Consider the following 22,779-nt stretch of genomic DNA (forward strand, 5'->3'; position numbering starts at 1 on the left):
CCCTGTTACTTGGCAAAGAAGAATTAAGGGTACAGATGGAAAGAAGGGAGATTGTCCTGGATTATCCAAGTGGACCCAGCGTAATCACAAGGTCCTTAAAAGGAGTCAATCAGAGGGAGATGCACCCACAGAGGAGAGGCACAGAGAGGTGTGATGTTTTTGATGGTGAAGGTGCAGGAAGACGGCCGGGAGAAAAGCAACGTGGACAGCCTCTAGAAGATGGAAATACAAGGATGCAGATTCTCTCTAGAGCCTGCAGAAAGGAATGGAACCCTGTGGACACCTTGATTTTAGCCCAGTGAGACCCATGTCAGACCGCTGACCTACAGAATTATAACCCAGCACATCTGTGTTGTTTAGGTTAGTAAGTTTGTGCTTTGTTCCTCCAGCTTTCTGAGATACTAGCAAAGGTTATAGGGTCACAACCTCAGTCTAGAACATGTTTTCCTGAAAGTACATCTCTTCATTTCAATGTCCTTTTCCATTTTGGTAGGCTGAGAATTTCTCAATTGCTCAAGTCCTGATTGCATTAAGATTAAATGGTCTTCCTTTAATCTATCACTTACCCCTCTTGTTTTACTATAACAGCAAGAAGAAACCAGGCTGCACTTCCAACACTTTTATCTTCAGCTTAATATCCAAGTTCATTGCTTACAATTACTCTCCACACAATTACGGGGCAAATCTAGGAAGCTTCCCACCTCTTTATATCAAGGCTCCCCTGTTCTTCATAGAAAGGCAAAAAATTGGATTTTCCCCTTGAGCCTTCAGAAAGGAACACAGCTTTGCTAACACCTTGATTTTAGCGTAATGAGACCTGTGTTGGACATCTGTCTCACAGAACTGTAAGATAATAAATTTGTTATTTCAAGCCATCAAATTTATCTGTTACAAAAGCCATAGAAAACTAATATACCCCCCCTTTTAAAATATTTATTTATTTGAAAGGCAGAGTTACCGAGAGGGTGGGGAGAAAGATCTTCCATCCACTGGTGCACTCTCCAAATGTCTGCAATGGCTGGAGCTGGGCTGGTCTGAAGCCAGTAGCCAGGAGCTTCTTCCAAGTCTCCCACGTGGGTGCAAGGGCCTAAGGACTTGGGCCATTTCTGCTGCTTTTCCCAGGTGTAATATCAGGGAGTTGGATCAGAAGTGGAACAGCCAGGACTCTCTACCTGCTGGCACTGCAGGTAGAGACTTCACCTGCTACACCACAGTGCCAGCCCCAATACACCCCCTTGTAGGATTACTATGAAGACTAAATCAATAATGCCTACAAAATCTCTCTGCCATGCAAATGTGAGGGATTCCTGTGTCATACAACAAAGCCCTGTGCTATGTGACTGGCAAGTCTGGTGGGGGTGAGGGGAGCTAGTAACAGGTACACAGGTGCCCAGTCTGGTGGGGGTGAGGGGAGCTAGTAACAGGTACACAGATGCCCATGCAGCAGGACAGATGAGTGGACATCTCCAGTCAGAGAAGAGACCCACCACCACCACCACCACCATGGAGGCTAGATGTGGACACAATTCCCCCAGGACCACACTATCCTTTGGCTGACGGCAGTCACACTTGTTGGTGTCCAAGGCCCGGGTTCCATTACGTCCCTGAGCCTCCTGCCCCCTGCCCTTTCCATGGGGCCTGGAGGAGACGTGCAACAGCCTGATGCAGCACGAAAGAGTCTCCTATGCTGAGGAAACGCTGGTCAGTAGCCAAACACTGGAAACACACATGAGCACTCCCTTCACCTGATAGGTGGGCTCTAGGTTTTAAGAGCCATCAAAAAAACAAAAAACAAGCAAAAAATAATCAATAATGTCACACAGCCACCTCCCCCTGAGGCCTGTGTTTCTGCAGAGTGCCAGAGCTAAATGTGATTTTATTCCATGTCTGCTTCTGTGAGCAATCACTTTTGAAGCCCTACTTTCCCTGTGACTCTAGCATGGCCACCATGTCAATGACAGGCTCCACTCTGGCCTGGCTAATAGCCACCCCAGCACCAGAACAATCTTCAAATCACAGATCTGATGACATTGGCCCTGGCAGACCAGGATCCTAAACAGAGTGTGCCTGCACCAACCTTCCTGTGGCTTCTCAAAGAGACCTTGGGCCTCGCTGGTGTGACATAAATGAGCCAAAGATGGTATCTGGGTTATGTATTCACTGCAGGTTGAGACCAATTAGCTTAAAAGCTTACTGGCGGGCCAGCACCATGGCTCACTTGGTTAATCCTCTGCCTGCAGCTCCAGCATCCCATATGGGTGCCAGTTTGAGACCCAGCTGCTCCTCTTTCAATCCAGCTCTCTGCTATGGCCTGGGAAAGCAGTAGAAGATGGCCCAAGTCCTTGGGCCCCTGCATCCCTGTGGGAGACCCAGAGGAAGCTCCTGGCTCCTGGCTTCAGATCGGCACAGCTCCATCTGTTTCGGCCAATTGGGGAGTGAATCGGTGGATGGAAGACCTCTCTTTCTCTCTGCCTCTCCTCTCTCTGTGTAACTCTGACATTCAAACAAATAAATAAATCTTTAAAAAAAAAATAATATATAGGGCGGTGTCACGGCTCACTAGGCTAATCCTCTGCCTGCGGCGCCAGCACACCAGGTTTCAGTTCTGGTTGGGGTGCTGGATTCTGTCCTGGTTGCTCCTCTTCCAGTCCAGCTCTCTACTGTGGCCCAGGAGTGCAGTGGAGGATGGCCCAGGTTCTTGGGCCCCTGCACCCGCATGGGAGACCAGGAGGAAGCACCTAGCTCCTGGCTTCGCATCGGTGCAGCGCGCTGGCCACAGCGGCCAATGGAGAATGAACCATCGGAAAAAGGAAGACCTTTATCTCTGTCTCTGTCTCTCTCTCTCTCTCACCATCTACTCTGCCTGTCAAACAAACAAAAAGAATATAGATAAAGGACACCCAAACAATCAGAGTTTTAACCCCTCGGGGCCTGCCTGCTTTTCTTGCCCATGAAATGCTGCCCAGTTTCCACGCCACTGATATGATGGAGGCTTATGGTCCTAAGACCCAGACTGCCACTGCTCTGCTGAGTTCTCTGACCCAGAGGCTCCATTCTGTGCTGCTGGGTGACACCTCCTAGACACACAGGACACACGGCCCCTGCAAAGTCCCATGCCCTCCTCCCCTTCCCAATGGTACCCACCCCTCCAGTGCCATCCATCCTGAGGTTGTGGACAGCCTCATGCTATGTGGACCACCTTTCTGGGTCACCCTGTCCACATTCTGCCTAATAAATCTTGCCACGTTACTGTCCCTCCTGGTCACATCTCTTCCCTTGATCAGCCCTCAAATCCCTCAAACTCTGACCCACTGTCAAGTCTAACCACGGGGCAGTCTGGCAGGGCAGCTCTCCACGGCTCAGTCCCATCCCAAGGGAAGCCCCTTTCCCCTCTCTTCCCTTGATCATACCCGCTCATCGCTCCGTGCTTCTCTCACCCATTTTCTACCAGTTACACCAGTTCCCAAGGCTGTAAATTGCTGGAGTTATCTGATTCTTGCGCCCCTCCCATTAGACTGTGCATCCCCTCCAGCTTTTCCCCCTTGCAACCCCAGCACCTGGGCTTCAAGTAGATGCCTGGCATCAAGCAGATGCTCAGTAAATAAATATTTTTATGTGGAATAAGAAGAGGAGCAAATTGGCTTGATGAGGATGGTGCTGCCATGGAATTTTCCACATCCCTACGACAAGTGAAAAGCGTACGGTCTGTCTTATCCTGAGAAGTCAGCGTTTCACCCTATTGGATTCAATCCTGATTGACACTTTGGCCTTTCGGTTCAATTCTTTCTGAGCTTCACTGGGCTCCTGGCTTTTTAAAGAGCTGACTTCTGGCCCCTCTGCTGGCCACTCCTCACCCAGAATGATCTTTTTAAGTCTCAGATCTGATTACACCAGCAGAGGGAGATGTCTTGAGAAAACCACCTCATCGTTATTTAGAAATGTGCAACCATTCTCCTGTTTCCCCACGTGTGTGAATGTACATGATGAACAGGAATTACAGTGCAAGGTGTAATAGCACAGTCCATACTGGACTCTGGCTATCCTGGGTGCAACAGCATCACCCTACTAACTGGCTGGATTGAGTTCAACTGCACACCTTGTATGCGTGATTCTTTTATGACTGAGCCCATGCACAATGAGACTGGGCCTTTGGGTTGTGCCCACTGAGCCTAGCGAGGGAGGGGAGGCGTTTGTGCAGCTGGCCATGAATTCCCTTTTAAGCATTTCCTGAGCTTCCTGTCTACTCTGGGCACAGCGGCCCATCCCACTCCCTGCAGCGCATGGAACTTTCCGTGCCTAGCACAATGCCCTGCACAGGATGAAGTGGCCAAGTAAGCCATGAAAGATAACAGGCAGCAGCCATGAAAGCACCAGTACCGAAGGCGTGCCCGCAGTCCTGGCCCTGTGGCGTGGAGTATTCCAGGCAGCCGGCTCTTTCTTCCAGGGGTGGGCAGGGTGCACCGCCGTTCTGAGGCTCCTGCCGCACAGAGCGCGTGCGCACGCGGGTCGTTGGCTTGCACTGGTCTGCACAGGCACTCCAGGGGCTCCACTCCCCCACGGAGCACGGACGAGCTGCAAAAGAGCACAACAGGACACTCACCGCAGGAAACCCAGCCAGCCTGCTCCCACCAACACCAACAGCACGATGTAGCCCCATGCAAACGTCACCTTCACCTGAGCCCTGTATCAAGGGTGACACACAGCCTCAGCACATCCCGGGTGACACTGGCTCCCCCCACCGTGATGATTAACTGAGAGTCACGACCCCTTAGAGGCTGGCGGACATCACCAGGGTCCTGAAGCTGGGTCTGTGCTAGGGGCACACACACAACTACATGCGATGGGTGGCTTCAGGGTACTTCTCACACTCCCAGCGTTAGATCGGACCTTTGCTTTCTTGGTTCCTTAGTGTTAACTTTATCTGCCATGCATTTTTGAGGTACAGTGTGACATTTCACTGAACCTATACAATGTGTAATGATCAGATCTCAGGGTAACTGGCATATCCAATCACCTGAAACATAATTTCTCGGTGTTAGAACATTCAGAGTCTTCTGTTAGATATTTTGAGATATTCAATTAATTGTTGTCCACCATTTTCATCTTAATGTGTTATAGAACACTAGAAGTTATTCCTCCTAGCACACTGTACCTGAACCTGTTAACCATCCTCTCACCAGCCCCTTCCCTCTCCCCATATCATTTTTATTATAACAGTAACACACATGCTTTGTAGGAAGTGTAAAACAAAAACAGAAGCATAAAAGAAGAACATGAATTTCACCCACCAAGAATTCCATCACCTACCCAGGTCCGTCTTTATTAGCTGGTGGGGTTTAGGGCCACATTCAGAGAGGGTCCCTATACTTTAGGCTGTCCCTATTTACTCCGTTCTCATCCTCCATGGCTCACCCACTCAAACTGTGAGGGTGCATGCTCAGACATGCGCATCCGAGTCCCAGAGAAGTAAGGAGGCCCCGTGGCCATGCAGGAAGGTGTGGTCAGACTCCAGAGTCTTGTTCTTTCTTTTAGTCTGCTTTCCTGCACACATTTCATTCCTCGGAGCTCAGCTCAGCTGGCCTCTCAGCTGCCAGCCATGCGCCCTGGGATCCAGCAAGGATTCACCTAACAGACCAGCCAAGCCAGTTTCTTGTTGATTATGAAGTCCGTTTCCCAAGTCACAAGATGGAATACTGAATTCAACTTCCTCACCAGGACTTTAAAATCAGGGTGGTTTCACATTTAACTTTCCCATTGAAATTTTTCTCTCTTTTTTTAAGATTTTATTTATTTGAGAGGTAGAATAACAGAGAGAGGGAGAGATAAAGGTCTTCCATCCACTGGTTCAATCCCCAAATGGCCACAAAGGCTGGAGTTGAGCCTATCTGAAGCCAGGAGATTCTTCCAGGTCTCCTACATGGATTCAGGGGCCCACGCACTTGGGCCATCTTCTACTGTTTTCCCAGGATCCAGCAGGGAGAGCTGGATCAGAACTGGAGCAGCCAAGACTCAAACCTGTGCCCATATGGGATGCCAGCACCACAGGCAGATGCCTAACCTTCTATGCCACAATGCTGGCTCCTCCCACTGAAATTTCTAATAAGTCTCTTAAAAGGACAGTAGTGAGTTTTTTTTTGTTTGTTTGTTTTGACAGGCAGAGTTAGACAGTGAGAGAGACAGAGAGAAAGGTCTTCATTCCGTTGGTTCACACCCCAAATGGTCGCTAAGGCTGGCGAGCTGCGCCGATCTGAAGCCAGGAGCCAGGTGCTTCTCTTGGTCTCCCATGTGGGTGCAGGGCCCAAGCACTTGGGCCATCCTCCACTGCACTCCCGGGCCACAGCAGAGAGCTAGACTGGAAGAGGAACAACCGGGACAGAATCCAGCACCCCGACCGGGACTAGAACCCGGGGTGCCGGCGCCACAGGTGGAGGATTAGCCTAGTGAGCCACGGCTCCGGCCAGTAGTGAGTTTTTAAATTGAATTATTTCAGGACTTGATAGTAAATGTCAGAAAAGAATGAGAAGATAGAAGGGGCCTACAAACTAGAAACCAAAACTTGTTTTTCCCCACAAAGTAGGACCCACTTTTCCTATTACCCTCATACTTCAGGGTGTTTTCAACAAGAAAGCATTTTGGGGGCAGGCACTTGGCCTAGCAGTTAAGACCCCAGTCAGAATCTGCATCCCATATCGGAGTGCCTGGATCTGAGTTCCAGTTCTACTCCTAATTCCAGCTTCCTGTCAGTGCAGACCCTGGGAGGCAGCAGTGATAGCTCATGTTCACTGGGCTCCTGTTACCCACTTGGGAGATCTGGATCTGGACTGAGTTCCCAGCCCCCAGCTTTGGGCCCAGTTCCAGCCGTTCCAGGCATTTGGGAACCTATGGTTGAGAGCTCTGTCTGTCTCCCTGCCTCTAAAAGAAATAGAATAAGTAAGAAAGCTTGGTTTTTCTTTTTGAGAAAGCATTTTGAGTACTTTGTAAGCCTGCTTTGGACTTTTGACAGTTTGTACCTAGAAACTTGTTTTGCCAGTACATTCCAGTTTAGGGTTTTTGGAGGACATATTAGGCAGTAAACTACTCTGAACATGAAAAAGGTCACACAACATAATACTTGTCAATAATTCAAAAGTTGCAATATTTTTTAAAACACATTCTCATCCAAGTTCTAAAAACCTGGAGGCATCACAAATCCACTCCCTAAAGTATGAACCACACTAGCGCTCATTCCCAATGTCTACCAGGTCACTTCCCACTCTTGTTGCCTCTTATTGACCCCTCCCTTTTGCTAGTCCTAATACCATGATTTCATTGGTGCATCCAACCAGGAATCATCAAAAGAAACCCCCAGGCTGGGAGCAGGTTGAGAAGGACACCTCCTGGCCTCACTCTCTGAATCTCTCTCTTCCTCTTTCAGACCATTTCACCCCTGGTCTAACATCCTGCCCTTGGTGTGTTGGACTCAAACAACACTTAATAATACACTTTTTAAAATATATATTTGTTTCGGATATTTTGTTACTGTGGTGTAGTGGGTAAAGCTGCCACCTGCAGTGCCAGCATCCCATATGGGCACCAGTTCTAGTCCTGGCTGCTCCACTTCCATCCAGCTCTCTGCTATGGCCTGGGAAAGCAGTAGAAGATGGCCCAAGTCCTTGGGCCCCTGCACTGGCATGGGAGACCCGGAGAAGCTCCAGGCTTCTGGCTTCAGATCTGTACAGCTGTAGCTGTTGCAGCCATCAGGAGAGTAAACCAGTGAATGGAAGATCTCTCTCTCTCTCTCTCAGCCTCTGCCTCTCTGTAACTCTGCCTTTCAAATAAATAAATAAATCTTTTAAAAAATCATGTATTTGTTTCAAAGGTTAATATGTGGATACCATTCTAAAATAAAATTTTGCCATGGTGTTAACTAAGAATTTAGTAATATGGCCTTGTGTTAGACTCCATCCATATGGTAAAAGACAACGTTGCAGACTCTTCTAACTGATTTAGTTTCTCAGAATTTCCTCAACATTTGTGTGTCATGTTCACAGTCTGAATCTTATTTGGGTTGGTCCCACAGTTAAAGTCCTCAAAATCACAAAATCATTACATCGGTTGTTGTTCCTATTGATTCAGACTTGTCCTTGGCAAAATGCTATTTCCTGTTTTCAGTCCATGACTTTTAAAGGCCTATACAGATAGTCAGAAAGTTCCAGGGTTTAGGACAACAGCTCAAAGTCTTAATTACAAGATAAAATGAAAAAAAAATTTTTCATAGAATTATATGAATTAAAAGGCATTCCACAAAATATTCAGTGTGGGAAAATTGAATTAGGTGTTTATCCCTATTCTGCACCCAAAGAGTCTATTCTTGCCTCGCTGGTGAACTTTTGATTCTTTGGGTTGCAAACCATCATAGATCATATGAGATCTTTGGTCACAGAGGTTAGGGGAAGTACAGGAACTCCTAACAGATTTATTAGAAGTCATATATTACAGCTGCGTGGCACAAATTTCCTTTGAACTATTCTGTTAGTATCCTTGTCCCTTTTCCCACTAAAGCTTATCTAATTCACATCAGCACACAGGATAATGGAGTATTTTTTCTTAAAAACTGACTTTTTCAGTCTTCACACGTAGTTTCACCAAGCCAGTTGTCACCAAACCGCGTCATGCAGTGAACAGAATGATCACCGTTGCTGCCAAGCCCATCACAGCTTCTCAAAGGCTTCACAGAGAGGTGGTGATGACATCAACCCACCTCTTGCAGGGGAAGGAAACCTAGACTTAGTGGGAGACAGGAAGCTTGCCAAGCTCTTTCTTTTCTTTGTTTAAACTCAACCCAGTACTCAGGTTGCATCTCTCCATAATCCACCCATGGGCATGAATTTGAATATAAGCAATTTATTTGGGGTGAACCCAAGAAGCAACATAAGGGAGTGGAGAACAGAGATAGAGAAGAAAACACGAAGAGAAAGAGACATGGAGAGGACATTTCAGTTCCCACTGTTGGCCCAGTTGGCACCTCTGGCTCTCAGCTCACTGAGATAATGGATCAGAGTGTAAGGTATCAAGTCTGGCCTGAGTTATCAACTACCTACCCCCGCCCCCCTTCTCAGGAGCTTTCCGGTTGTCAGATATCCCTCCCGCAGCCCAGGAGAGTGGCCAAGAATGGAAAAGTAAGTTACACACGTGTCAGTAAGGAACACACACACAAAAGCAGAGTACATTTTCACCTGTCCTAAAAGAATGGCCAGTCACGTCCAAGGACAATTACTTTAAAAATAGATCACTAGAGGTTTTTTAATTTTTCATATTTTTTGATTTTTAATTTTAATTTTTTAAATTTTCAATTTTTCTTAAGGTTTAATTTTATTCATTTGAAATGCAGAGAAACAGATAAGATGCAGAGAGCTCCTATCCACTGATTTTCTCCCCAAATGCCTACAACAACCAGGGCTGGGTCAGGCTGAAGCCAGGAGCCTGGAACTCAATACCGGGCTCCCAACTGAGTGCCTTTCTCTCCCAGCATAGGCTCCTCACGTTGATGGCTGGGACTTTGACACCCCCTGTCTCAGAGTTACTGCTGGGCTTTCTCCAGGGCCACTCACAGCTTGGCAAGTTGTGCCAACCAAGCCTGGACATCTTATTCTCAACCTTTAGGTATAACAGGTAATTTAAAAATGTTTTCCGAAGTTTTCCTCGATACTGCCAAATGCCCACACACCCAGAGCAACAAATTAAGCGGGTAGCCAGAGCCCTTCCTTTCATAAATATTGTTTGTGCTATTTCTTCTATGGGGAGAGGCCGTTCTTGTTTTCACGGAGCAGGGTCTCCTAGGTTAAGCACAGAGACTTGCACATTCTCCTTTGTAATCTAGCCCTGCCTGCTTGGCTCTTTGCCACCTGCGAATTTAAGGCCACCCACGATCAAGCGGTTTCCATGTTGTGTTAAGTCCAAAAGTTCAAATCATTCCTAAGGAAATGTTCTTTCTGCACTTGGCCCATAGCAGTACCCATTTATGCTGAGCTATTGTTTCTTCTTCTTCTTCTTCTTCTTCTTCTTCTTCTTCTTCTTCTTCTTCTTCTTCTTCTTCTTCTTCTTCTTTTAATATTTTATTTATTTACTTGAGAGGCAGAGCCACAGACAGAAGGAGAGACAGAGAGAGAGGTCTTCCATCCTCTGGTTCACTCCCCAAGTGGCCACAGTGGCCAGAGCTGGGCCAGTCCAAAGCCAGAAGCCAGAAGCTTCCTCCAGGTCTTCCACATAGGTGCAGGGGCCCAAGCACTTGTGCCATCCTCCACAGATTTCCCAGGCAACAACAGAGAGCTGGATAGGAAGAGAAACTGCTGGGACACGAACCAGCGCCCACATGGGATGCCAGCACCACAGGCAGAGGATTAGCCCACTATACCACAGTGCCAGGCCTGCCTGAGCTATTGTTTCTTAACATTCTATGGAAGAAAAATGAGACAGTCCTGTCCCCTTGATGACCGATTTTAACTGTCATCTGCCCTTTCCTGTCCTGTATAGATATCATTTTCCATGAAAGCTCCTCTGAAAGTCAAATGTGACTCACCTGACCCATGTGCCTATTGACCCTTCAAAAGGTCCCAATAAAATGATCAAGGATTATTTTTTTGCTCTTGCAGAAATCAAATTATCTGGGCCCCTATGGGGTGTTTTTCCTCTTATGTGACAGTAACTGGACTAGTTCATGAAAAGCTAGGAAGACAATGAAATGGGCTATCTCATTAGGTAAATAGACTTTGACACACCGTGTCAACCCAAAAAATATATATATACAATTTTTTTAAACGATGCATTTTATTTTCTGGGTAGCAGGTTTCCAGGTGAACTGTCGTATGTTTGTGTGTGAGTGTACATTATCTGTGTTTTCCAAATTATCTACTCCAACCACTTACTTTGTAGTCAAGGAAGGAAAATGTTATTTTAAAAAGGAAACACGCAGGTGGCAGTGGCCTCCAAAGCCATGAACAGTGCCCCATGGGTGGAATGACTGTTCATGTTCTTTCAACAAACACTTCCATTTTTTTAAAAATGGATTTTCATTTTATTTTAAAGGCAGAGAAACAGAGAGACAGATGGAAAGAGATCTTCCATCCAAAAGTTCACCCCCAAAATGCGGGCAACAGCCAGGGCTGAGGCAGGTTGAAGCCAGGAACTTGGAACTCAGTCCAGGTCAAGCATGTGTATGGCAGGGACTCACACACATGAACTATCACTGCCACCTCCCAGACTCACATTAGCAGAGACCTGGATCAGAAGCAGGGGAGGGGGACTCAGATCAAGCACTCGGATATGGGACGAGGGCTTCCCAAGCTGCGTCTTAACCCCCACACAACCCCTTAACAAACATCATTAAGTGGCATTGTGATGACCACTAGGAGATTACAAACAGGACACATTCTGCCCTTGAGGAACACAGAAGTGATAGAGATGGCTGCTTACTCTACCAGTCTTGGTTTATTTGGGGCCTACCCTGCAGGCCCACAGCTTTTCATAAAGGCCCAAGTCTCTGGGCAGAAAAACACAGATTTCCAGGTTTCGAATCTTGCACTACCATTTATTAGTGATGTGACTTGGTGCAAATCACCTGACCTTTCTGTGTCTCCATTTCTCTCCATAAAATGAAACTACAATAAGAAAGCAGCTTGAGCAGGTTGTGAGGCCCAAGTGAGTGAACTGCCGGGCAGTGCTCAGGGGCATGCAGAGCACAGAGTATATGGCAGGCGAGTGTTAATGACTTCACCCTCCTGCACTGCACATTTGGCTGAAGCCAAATCCTACTAAGTCCAGCCATGCTGGACACTAGCTCCAGGCTCTGCTCACTTTCTCTACCGAGGCAAAGGCAAGGGAAGCCGTATGATGACTCTCGCGCTGTGCTGGCTCCCGTCGAACCTCAGCTTCCTCAGTCATCACATTCCTTCCTTTGGGTGAGTTTGGAGCTAACTTTTCAAGCACAGTGCTCCTTTTCCCTCTAGATAGGATGCCATGTTTTGAGCCAGTCTGTTTCCTGAATTCCTCATAAATCTAAAAGACACTGGTCCATGGAGGCTACTCAATTTTTGTCCTGCTCCACCTGCCTTACTTATTAGCCTTTCTTAAGTTGTCATCAATGCAATGCAACCTACTCTCTCTATGACCGTAGAAGGCAGACCCTAAGAAGCCAACTGATGAACTAGAGATCAGGATGTTACAGGTTTGAAAAGCAAGGCTTCCTCGAAGTTCTTCCAAGGTGGGATGGCTTGGATCTGTTCCCCAACTTGACCTCTCCCCATTCTTGGCCTGGCTCAGCTAATAGAGAATTTTCTATCCCTTTGCAGGGTGGGGTAAGGGGGAGTTGTGATATATTATTGGTGTTGAAACCTATCCAGCCTCATAGTGAGATTTTCTAAGATAACTGAATCAGAATAGATTTGTTTGTCTGTTTAATAATGGCATACATCAAAATTTTGATTTTTACATGAGTAAAGTCCAAACTGTCTTCTCAGAAAAAGAAATGCCAGTGCTTCATCTCTCAGCCATACCCAAAACGAGCATTTATCAAGGTGAAAAATATCAGAAAGAATACAAGTGATCATGTTCAGCCATACCAACGCGGTTCCAGTTTTCATTCAGATTGATTGTAGTAGCAATGGTTAGCAACAATAGGTAACACGAAGGGCTTCACAAAGTTCACAGAAATGTGTATCACAGAAAAGACTGCATGGATTTCCAAAAAATTTTAGCACCAAAATACATGTATTTAAAAAAAATTGAAAAGGGGACAGTCCTGTGGCATGGCAGGTTAAGGTCCTGGCCTGCAGTGCTAGTATCCCTTATGGGTGCCAGTTCATGTCCCAGCTGCTCCGCTTCCAATCCAGCTCCCTGCTAATGTGTCTGGGAAAGCAGCAGAGGATGGCCCAAGTCCTTGGGCCCCTGCACCCATGTGGGAGACTCAGAGGAAGCTCCTGGTTCCTGGCTCCAGGTTGGCTCAACTCCAGCCATTGCGGCCATTTGGGGAGTGAACTCTCTTTCAAATAAATAAAATAAATCTTCAAAAAAAATTGAAAGGCAAACAGAGCAATGGCTCACTCCTTAAATGTCTGCAAGAGTCAGGGCTGGGCTGGACCAGAGGGAATCTAGACCTCAGTCTGAGTCTCCTACAAGGGTGGTGGGGACACAAGTACTTAAGCCATCACTGCTGTCTCCCAGGTGTGCATTAACAGGAAGCTGGATAGGAATCAGCGCAAGAACTTGAACCCAGGCACTTTGATATGGGATGTGGCCTTCTTAAATGACATCTGTACCAAAAGACAGCCCCTAACCTTGTCTTTGAATTCCACTTTTCCATGAACTTTCTGAAACTGCCTCATATACCATTGGGTAAGGAGAACTGATTCTAGGCAGCAGAATGGTTCTATGTAGGAAGAGCAACTGGGGCACCACTGTGCTCGACCTTGGTTTATCTAGGCATGAAAAATAAATAAGAATAAACCTATTTGGGGCTGGTGCTGTGGCACAGATGGTTAAAGCCCCAGCCTGCAGCACTGGCATCCCATATGGGCAACTGGTTCGAGTCCTGGCTGCTCCACTTCCAATCCAGCTCTCTGCTATGGCCTGGGAAAGCAGTGGAAGATGGACCAAGTCTTTGGGCCTCTGCTCCCTCATGGGAGACCCAGAAGAAGCTCCTGGCTCCTGCTTCAGATCAGCACAGTTCCGGCCATTGAGGCCATTTGGGGAGTGAACCAGAAGATGGAAGACCTCTCTCTGTGTGTCTACCTCTCTCTGTAACTCAATTAACTCAAATTAATAAAATAAATCTTTTTTAAAAAACCCTATTTGAATTGGCAAAAACAGGTGCGGCTGACAGGCAGTCGTGGGTTCAAGATCTCAGCTCTTCAGCTCATTTATGTTAACCTGAGCGATGAGAATCCCGAAAAGGCTCAGCTTCTGCATCCGTAAAATGCTGATGTGGGTCACAAACACCATCTCCCAAACCCTTGAGGAAGTGACTTTCAGAGTTCAGGACCACCTGGATTCTAGAAGGGAATCTTACGTTGGATGTGCCCTCTTCCTACAGTGTCTCAGACAGCCCCTTTCCAAACATATTTTTATTTCCAAGGCCAGATATATTCGCACAAAATGGAATAACCAAAGACTATCAATAATCTTCCATCAACTCAGGTCAGGTAGGATGTTTGCTGCCAAATGAATCACCAAAAAAAAAGACCCTTTAGAATTTTACAACTTTTTAAAAAAGGTATTTATTTTAAAAGCAGAGAGAGGGGACAGAGAGATCTCCCATCTGCTGGTTTACTCCCCAAATGCCTGCAATAGCCAGAGCTGAAGCCACGAGCCTGGAACTCCATCCAATCCTCCCACATGGATGTCAGGGACTCAAACACTTAAGACCTCGCTTGCAGCCCTCCAGGGTGTGCATTAGCAGGAAGACGACATGGGAACAGAGCTGGGATTCAAACAGAGGCACTGCACTAGGGGATACAGGCTTCTCAAGCAGCATCTTAACTACTATGCCAAGCCTCTGCCTCCAGAATTTGAGCCCTTTTTGGATTTTTGGATTGTCAATCAGGAATTGTGGTCCAGACCTGCCTTTCTTACAGAATTGCTGGAAGAATTAAATGAGACAAAGTGTATATGTACTTGGCACATGATGGGAATTCAATAAAACGTTTTTGTTTTAATTTTTAAAGAGTTCTTTTAAAGATTTATTTATGTACTTGAATGGCAGAGTGACAGAGAGAAAGAGAGTAAGAGGCAGAGAGAGATTTTTCATCCATTGGTTCACCTCCCAAATGGCCACAACAGCCACGGCTGGTCCAGGCCAAAGCCAGGAGCCTGGAACTTCACTGGGCCTCCCACATGGATGGCAGGGGCCCAAGTACTTGAACCATCTTCTGCTTTGTTCCTTCCCAGACACGTTAACAGGGAGCTGGATCAGAAGCAGAGCAGCTGGGACTTGAATTGGTACTCATATGGAATGCCAGCATTGCAGGCAGTGGCTTAACCCACTGCTATACAATGCCAGGCCCCAATAAAGGATATTTATGACTTAACAACAACTCATAGAAATCACTGTAATATATCATCACAAACCATTGTGCAAATATTCAATCATAAAATATTCCCCAGTGCCAACCAACAGTACATTTGCTACTTAAGTGCCGACCTGAGCGCCTGGATTTCCAGGCATTATCTCCCTCCCTCCACTCCTCCACCAGTTGCACCTGGTGCTTCTGGGCCCCAGAGGCTGACACACAATCTGCAAAGCCAGTGGTTGGCAGCATAAAGGGTGAACCTGACATCCTCTGATCTGAAGGGCAACATGGAAGCATTCAGATTACTTCTGGGAAGAAAAAAATTCGCACGTCAAAAGTAAATACCAGGGAGGCAGACTGTGCGAATGGAAGCCTGCATTCCAGGAGCTGCCTGGTCAGCTCTGGGCAGGGGAGGCAGGGCCAGGGCCACCGGGCTGTGCGCCCACTGTCAGCACAGCTGTGGCGCTTGTGCAGGGTGGGGGACACAGAGCTCTTCAATGCACTGCGCCCTCCCCTCCCATCCCTGACAGCACCCACAGGCTGGGGCTGGCCAACAAGCCACTTCTTCCTGCCTCTGTTTTCCCCTCTACACCCACAAGAAACTCCAGGTGCAGAGAACTGACAACCAAGGAGCCCTGTGGACCCACAAATGCTGCTTCCGAGGCCTGCCAGGTCCTCTCCCGATCCCGGCGGGGGTCCTGAAGATGCTCCTCTGGCAATGCCATTAGACACCACTTCCTGTCGGCCACTCCCAGCCCTTCTCCCAGCACGTGCCTCCTGTGGTCTCTTTCTGCCTTCTTCCCAAGGAGGGAAAGCCATCTCATGTCTTCCACACTTACCCAATAAGCCCCCGCTCCCAAAATAGGCTCTTTGTTTTACCCTTTCTGCTCCTAGACTGAAAATCAACAATTTCTTTTTAACCAAATAAAAGCCGCAGCTCCCTGCTGCGCCGTGAGGTCTTTTGAAAGCAAGTTCTTCTCATAACTCTCACCTGGTCTTTCCCCTCTCCTAAGTGCAGGAATCCCTCCAGAGCTAGCTGAGTCCTCCATTTGTCCCGTGTACCACTGGATCTTTAGGGCCCAGCACATCAGCACAGACAGGCTGATGCCCACAGTAACTGCCGCCCTCCTCTGGCCCCCTTCTCCTGGAGACCCTTGCTCACTCTTCAGGACTAGGTGGCCCACGACTTCCTCCAGGAAGTCTTCCTTGAGGTCCTCAGCTACTTAAAGTTTCTGCTCCCAGACCACCTCTTGGATCTCCCATCTCAGTAGACTAGTCCCTCTTTATCCAGGATTTCATTTTCCACAGTTTCAGCTTCCCAAAGTCAACCATGACTCAAAAATATTACATGGAAAATTCCAGAATGCACAGCTCATAGTTTGAATAGTGCCCCATTCTGAGTAGTGGGGTGAACTCTTGCTCCATCCACTCCAGGACATGAACCATCCCTTTATCCATCCTAGCCACACTGTAGATGTCACCTAGAAGCTGTCTCTCTCACCAGATCAACCTCTTACTGTCGCAGGGCTTGTGTTCAGGTGAGCCTTATTTTACTTAATAATGACCCTAAATGCAAGAACAGTCGTGATGCAAAGGAGGCACCAGGAAACAGCTCATGGAAGAACTGATCTGGTGCTACGTGACCACGCTCCAGAGCATCTAGGAAAACATAGTCTGTACAGGGTGTACAGGGTGTGTACCATCCACACTTTGAGGCATCCACTGGGGATTGGAACGCGCCTCCCCGGGATGAGGAGGGTGACCGCACTGAGCACATTGCATGCAGTTGTACCTGGGATGCTCAGCTGAACCAGGAACCCCCAGGGCACAGAAAATGCATCTTTGTCATCTCTCCATCCTGCGCTTGCCACAGATCCAGTACGCTCTCTGGACTATGTGAATTCTGTAATTACCTCTAACATACAGGCAAGCCCCTCATAAGAGACAGTGAGGGAAGCTTTGCTTGAGTTATCCAAGTAAGCGGAGCAAACAGAGGGTCAGGATGCTCCGGGGAGGGGCTGGGGACCCCTGGCTTGCAGGCCCTGTCTTTCCTACATAGCTGACTCTTCCACCTTACTTTAATAGTAAAATACCCAGGCCTTGCAGCAGGCAGAGGCAAGCAGCTTATCAAAAACATATATCGCCTCTCATAGGTAAATCATTAGCTTGCAACACCCTTCTGGTCCAAAACTGGCCATGGGCTGGGGGCCCTTTCAAGAGAATTAACTGCAAAACTTGTTCTCAAATAGTACTTTTTACGTTGTGTGTGTGTGTGTGTGTGCGCGCAAACTGTTGAAATCTTTACTTAGTATAGAGTTGGTCTTCTGTATATAAAGTTAATTAAAAGTGAATCATAGGCCGGCGCCGCGGCTCACTAGGCTAATCCTCTGCCTTGCAGCGCCGGCACACCGGGTTCTAGTCCCAGTCGGGGCACCGGATTCTGTCCCGGTTGCCCCTCTTCCAGGCCAGCTCTCCACTGTGGCCAGGGAGTGCAGTGGAGGATGGCCCAAGTCCTTGGGCCCTGCACCCCATGGGGGACCAGGATAAGCACCTGGCTCCTGCCATCGGATCAGCGCGGTGCGCCGGCTACAGCACACTGGCCGCAGTGGCCATTGGAGGGTGAACCAATGGCAAAGGAAGACCTTTCTCTCTGTCTCTCTCTCTCACTGTCCACTCTGCCTGTCAAAAAAAAAATAAATAAATAAAATAAAAGTGAATCATAATGAAGAATGGGATGGGAGAGGAAGTAGGAGGAGGGACAGGAGTCAGGGTGCGAGGGTGGGTATGAGGGGGAAAACCACTATATTCCCAAGTTGTACCTATGAAAATTGTATTCATTAAATAAAAACTTTAAAATAATAATAATAAAAAAGAAGCAAAGAGGCACCCTGTTCCAGGGCTATGACACAGCCCTTGGGTTCCTCTCCCTGGAAGATGCTGAGAAGCCCACACATGGGTCCTTGACCTTGAACCCTAACCCAGATGTGGTTTGGGAGGCAATGTGATTGACAGAGCAGGACTACTTTTGTTTCCAGACCTGGCTTCTCTCACATCACCGTGCTTCTTCCCTCACCTTTTAATTCAATTAAGCCATCCTTTATTGACCCTTCACCAGAGCAAGGCACCAGTGAGACACTGTGGAAACTCTGAAGATGAAAAAGACTGACCCTAGGGGCTGCCATTTGTGGTACAGCAGGTCCAGAGGTGAGGACAACCCCAGTCCTCCAAAAACTTGCTCTCCGGAAGAAAGCAGCCTCCCAAAGCAAGCTCTTGGCACAAGGTGAGATAATGACAGCTTCCTGCCCTCCTCACCTGTCGCTGAGCTCCATAGACCCCTCAGGGTCAACAGGTGAGTGGTGGAGCCCGGCCGGGGCATGCCCCTGAGACCTGACCCTGCAGATGGTGGAGGCCCTATCCAGCAGGGGTTCCTGGGTCCCAGAATTCAAGCACAGAGTGGCCCCACACTCCGCCAGCAGTCCTGCCCTGATTTGGGGGGGGGGGGGAAGGACCCTGCAGCCCCTTCCAGCCAGCTGTGGTGGGAGGGCTGCGTTGGAACAGGCTGCGATGGAGGGGCTGGACACGCAGCGATGGAAGGGGTTGGGGGGTGCTTGGCGCAGCACCCTACCCTGCGCAGATTGGCTGAGGGCAAACAGCTGGCGCCCCACCCTGGGCCCAGCCACCCACCTGGGCACGCCCTGGCGTAGTCGAAGCAGCAGTCGCCGGTGAGGCGGCAGGCTTGGTCGCAGAAGCAGGTCCCAAAGACCCTGTCCAGCCTCCAGCCACGGACGAAGCAGGCAGGGTCCCGGCCGGGGCAGCAACGCCCGGCCTCGGCGCAGCCGCCCAGGGCCCCAGGCCACAAACGCGCCAACGCGCACAGCGCCATCCACAGGGTCCTCATGGCCAGGGCTGCTGGGCGCCTGCGACACCGCAGACCCCCGGGGGCAAGTGTCTGCTCTTCGGAGAGCCGCGGCCCCGGAGCTGCCCGGGAGCCCAGCGAGGCGCAGCCCGGCCCTGCCCCGCGCCCGGCCCCCGCCCTCGCGCGGCCCCTCCCCAGCCCTGGCTGCGCGCCCGTCGGGGCTCCGGGCGGGAGGCTGCGACTGCCCCTGCCCAGGACGCGCACTTCGGGCACCCGCCCGCGCCCCCGGCCCAGCCCGGAGATCGCCCCCCGGGAGAGCAGAAAAGCAGGTGCTCCGGGGTCGAGGCGCCCAACCTGGAACCTGGCCAAGGCGGCCACATTTCCTGGTCCCAAACTCTGCTTCCTGACGTCTGGGGACACGCTAGCGAGCGGGTGTTTTGACTCTAATGCCGTGAACCAGCGCTTGGTGTACGCCCAAGGGGTATGAGCAGCACCCCGCGCGCGGACTCCCGGGCATAGCCCGGGAGAGCCCCGGCTGTGTCTTTTCCAGGGCAGCAGCTCCCCAGCCCCCTAGGCATAGAGGATCCAGCAGTTAAGGGCTATCTTTCTGCTGCGTTTTATAAAGGGACTTTTCTGCCCCCAGGAAATTGCTACTTTGCTTAATTTAACAGGCAATTAATGAACTGGGGGAAAAGATAAATAAAATACAAGTGACTCTGCTTTCTGTTAAAGCCGATTCCCCAAAAGAAATCCTGTTCAGCGATATTTTAGAAATAACTTCCACTTTATTTTTTCTAAATATTTTATTTATGTATGTATTTGAAAGGCAGAGTTAGAGTGAGGCAGAGGCAGAGGCAGAGAGAGAGAGGTCTTCCATCCGCTGGTTCACTCCCCAGATGGATGCAACAGCTGGAGTTGTACTGATCCGAAGCCAGGACTTCTTCCTGGTCTCCCATGTGGGTGCAGGGGTCCAAGCACTCGGGCCATCTTCTACTTTCCCAGGCCATAGCAGAGAGCTGGAAAGGAAGTGGAGGAGCTGAGACTCAAACTGCTGCCCAGATGGGATGCCGGCACTGCAGGCAGAGGTTTTACCCGCTAAGCCACAGCGCTGGTCCTATAACTTCCACTTTAAAGAGGCTCTTGCCTAAAGTATAAACATGTCTCCTTCCCCTTTCTATCAAAATGTATCCCATTTTCCTGCACTTCGCTCCTTTTGTTTGCTGAAATTTATCCTGGATTTTCAAGTATTTATTTTTATGTTCTTAAATCATTTGAACTAATATAGTTTTTGTGAGAAACCAGGAATATGTTTTCTGCATCTATAAACTTAACATATCAAATCCATTTCAGAGATTAATTTTCTTGTTTTTTCCTACAAGGACTTCTCGAGGAATTTCCCTTATTCATCAGAGAGAAAAGTAACAAAAGAAAAAAAAATACTGCCTTACTAAAAAAAATAGTAAAATAATGAAGTGATCAAACACACACACACACACACACACACAAAACATGCTGCGAAATGAAAAAGATCTAATGTATTATGGGGTGGGCACTTAAAACAGTGGTTCAGACACCGGTTGGCCACCAGCAGTCCATATCCTAGTGCCTGAGTTAATGTACTGGCTCCACTTCCTATCCTGCTTCCTGGGAGACAGCAGGTGAGGGCTTAACTACCTGGTCCCTGATCCCAAGTGGGAGATGCAGATTGAATTCCAGTCTCCTGGGCCTGGCCCAGCCTTGACTATTGTGGGCATTTGGGGAGTGAACCAGCAGGTGGTATATTCATTTCCCAACCCCCTCTGCTGTCTTTCTCCCTCCCTCTTTGCCTGTCTGCTTTTCAAATAAAATGAAAGCAAATAAAAACGTTTTATAAAGGTTGGACACATTATAAGAATTGTATCTTATAAACTCTAATCACAAATAAAAGTTGACCAATATTACTCTGTTGTCCAACAAAAATACATGCTAAAGTAAAAAAGAAATTCTTTCTCTGTGAGTTTACACAAATAATTCTCAGTGTTGGAAAATTATTTTCCATTTTAGGTCAGTCTCTCTTGCTTTTTTAGTTTAAATAAATAATATAGACTTCTTTGTTTTCTATGTAATTTTCATTTTTGGTCATTGGTCTCAAGTAACTTAGTGGGCAAATGATATGCCCTGCCTTTTCCTTGTGTTGCAGGTTTCATGACCAGTGTTGTCCTAACTCCTCCATGTAATTTATCCCCCACGCCTCTCATGTGCTGTCTGCTCCCTAGAAGGCCTTTAGGCAAACGCTCTGTAATGCCATAAGAATCTGGAACTGTTCCAGAAAGATGTGAAGGAAAATAATCCACTAACAAGTTCACTTTCAGGAAAGAAAAAAAAAAAAAAAAAAAAGAACACCATGAAGTGGTAACTGACAAGAGAAGACAGCTCTGGCTTAAACCAATTAAAGACATAACGTCAAATGCCTGCTCAGGCACCATTCGTCCCACCCCTTTTTTTCTTACACCTAGAGAACCAGAGCCAAAACTCAAAAACCAAAAGTGGGGGGATCTGTGCTCAGGGGGTTCCTATTCTGGCATCAGGAACTGGGTTCCGCTCTGAGTCTCCGATCTCTGACAAATGTCTCTGTGTCCCCAGCTCCCACATGGAAAGCCAGAACTTCCCTGAGGGCCCCGGACACTGCTCAATCAAGCACGGCATGGGCACTGAGGACCTGTTGGGGTCCCACTGTCCACCCACTCCCAATCCATAATTTACCCCTAAAACCAAGCAAAAGACACAGGCATAGCTCCTAATGTACAAAGAGAGGCAAGAACAACCTTACAGAATATAGAGGAAGAAAACCACAAATAAGTGATCACTACTTTAATACCTATGGTCAGTAGCATGGTAAGAAACTCACAATCTCAAGTTAAAGCTAGTATGGCCTTGAAAACATCCAGATAAGCCTGCCCCAGCGGCCATGGCAAAGGCAGCCATTCCTGCAGAGCCAGGCCGCCTCAGAGGACGCTGACAGCCAGCCCTCGGCTAAAGCCAGGGAGCTCGCCTCCTTGCTGGAAGCTTGATGCAGTCAAATGTAACAATGGGTCGCCTTGTTTTCCATGCCTTATAGATGTCTGGAGAACCGAAATCATCCCAGCCATCGGTGGATGAATTTAGGAAGTAATCAAATGCCCCTTAAAAGACACCCTTTCTTCTGAAGTGTTGTCTTTGGAAATGGGCCAAGATTGGTAAAATTGCAGAGGGGAACAGAGGCCTACCTGTTCATCAGAATACAGAATGTCATCATTTTCAAGGGCATACACACACACACAACTTCATCCGACCCTACATCACAATGAGGGAAATATTAGCACAGGTCAGGGACACGAGGCATGTACTAATTACTGACAAAATGGGGCTAGAACTGAAATTACTGTATTCTTTCCAAAACGCTGCAATGTTCTCCCCATTATTTAAAGCTGGAGGAAGGGGGAGATGGAAATGGGAAGTAAAGATGAGATTAAGCATTGCATTCAGTACTACAACAAATGTAACGGGCCATCAAAATACAAAGAATTCCTCCCAAAGATTTGGAATACACTTAAAACACACATTTTGCATTTTTAAAAAGTACTTATTTGTCTATTGAGAGGCAAAGAGAGGAGACAGACAGACAGATAAAGAATTCCCAACTTTTGGTTCACATCCCAAATGCCAGGATCCTGGAACTCAATTCAAGTCCCCAGCGTGGGTGGTAGGGACTGAACTACTTGAACCATCACCTATTGCTTCCCAGAGGCTGCTGGAGTCAGGAGTGAAGCTGGGTATCGAACCCAGGCACTTTGAAATGGGACAGGGCTGTCCTAACACCAGGCCAAACGTCCTCCCCTAGCTTTACATTTTCATCTGTCTAAG

At 48.0% G+C, this 22,779-nt stretch overlaps 1 protein-coding gene across 1 annotated transcript in view; it reads right to left on the minus strand.

The window, feature by feature from the left end:
- Positions 1-19,071, minus strand: part of SBSPON (somatomedin B and thrombospondin type 1 domain containing) — a 28,624-nt gene extending 9,553 nt beyond the window's left edge. The window contains exons 1-2 of the mRNA XM_008255656.5: positions 18,726-19,071; positions 4,378-4,572 (exon numbers count right to left, since the gene is read on the minus strand). Coding sequence (XP_008253878.3) covers positions 4,378-4,572; positions 18,726-18,939 — 409 coding nt within the window. The 5' untranslated portion in view covers positions 18,940-19,071. The remainder of the gene's footprint in view (positions 1-4,377; positions 4,573-18,725) is intronic.
- Positions 19,072-22,779: the final 3,708 nt, after the last annotated feature.

This window comes from Oryctolagus cuniculus, chromosome 6 (genome assembly GCF_051225735.1).
Source record: "Oryctolagus cuniculus isolate XC-2025 breed Fujian yellow rabbit chromosome 6, ASM5122573v1, whole genome shotgun sequence".
Classification (NCBI taxonomy): Eukaryota; Metazoa; Chordata; class Mammalia; order Lagomorpha; family Leporidae; genus Oryctolagus; species Oryctolagus cuniculus.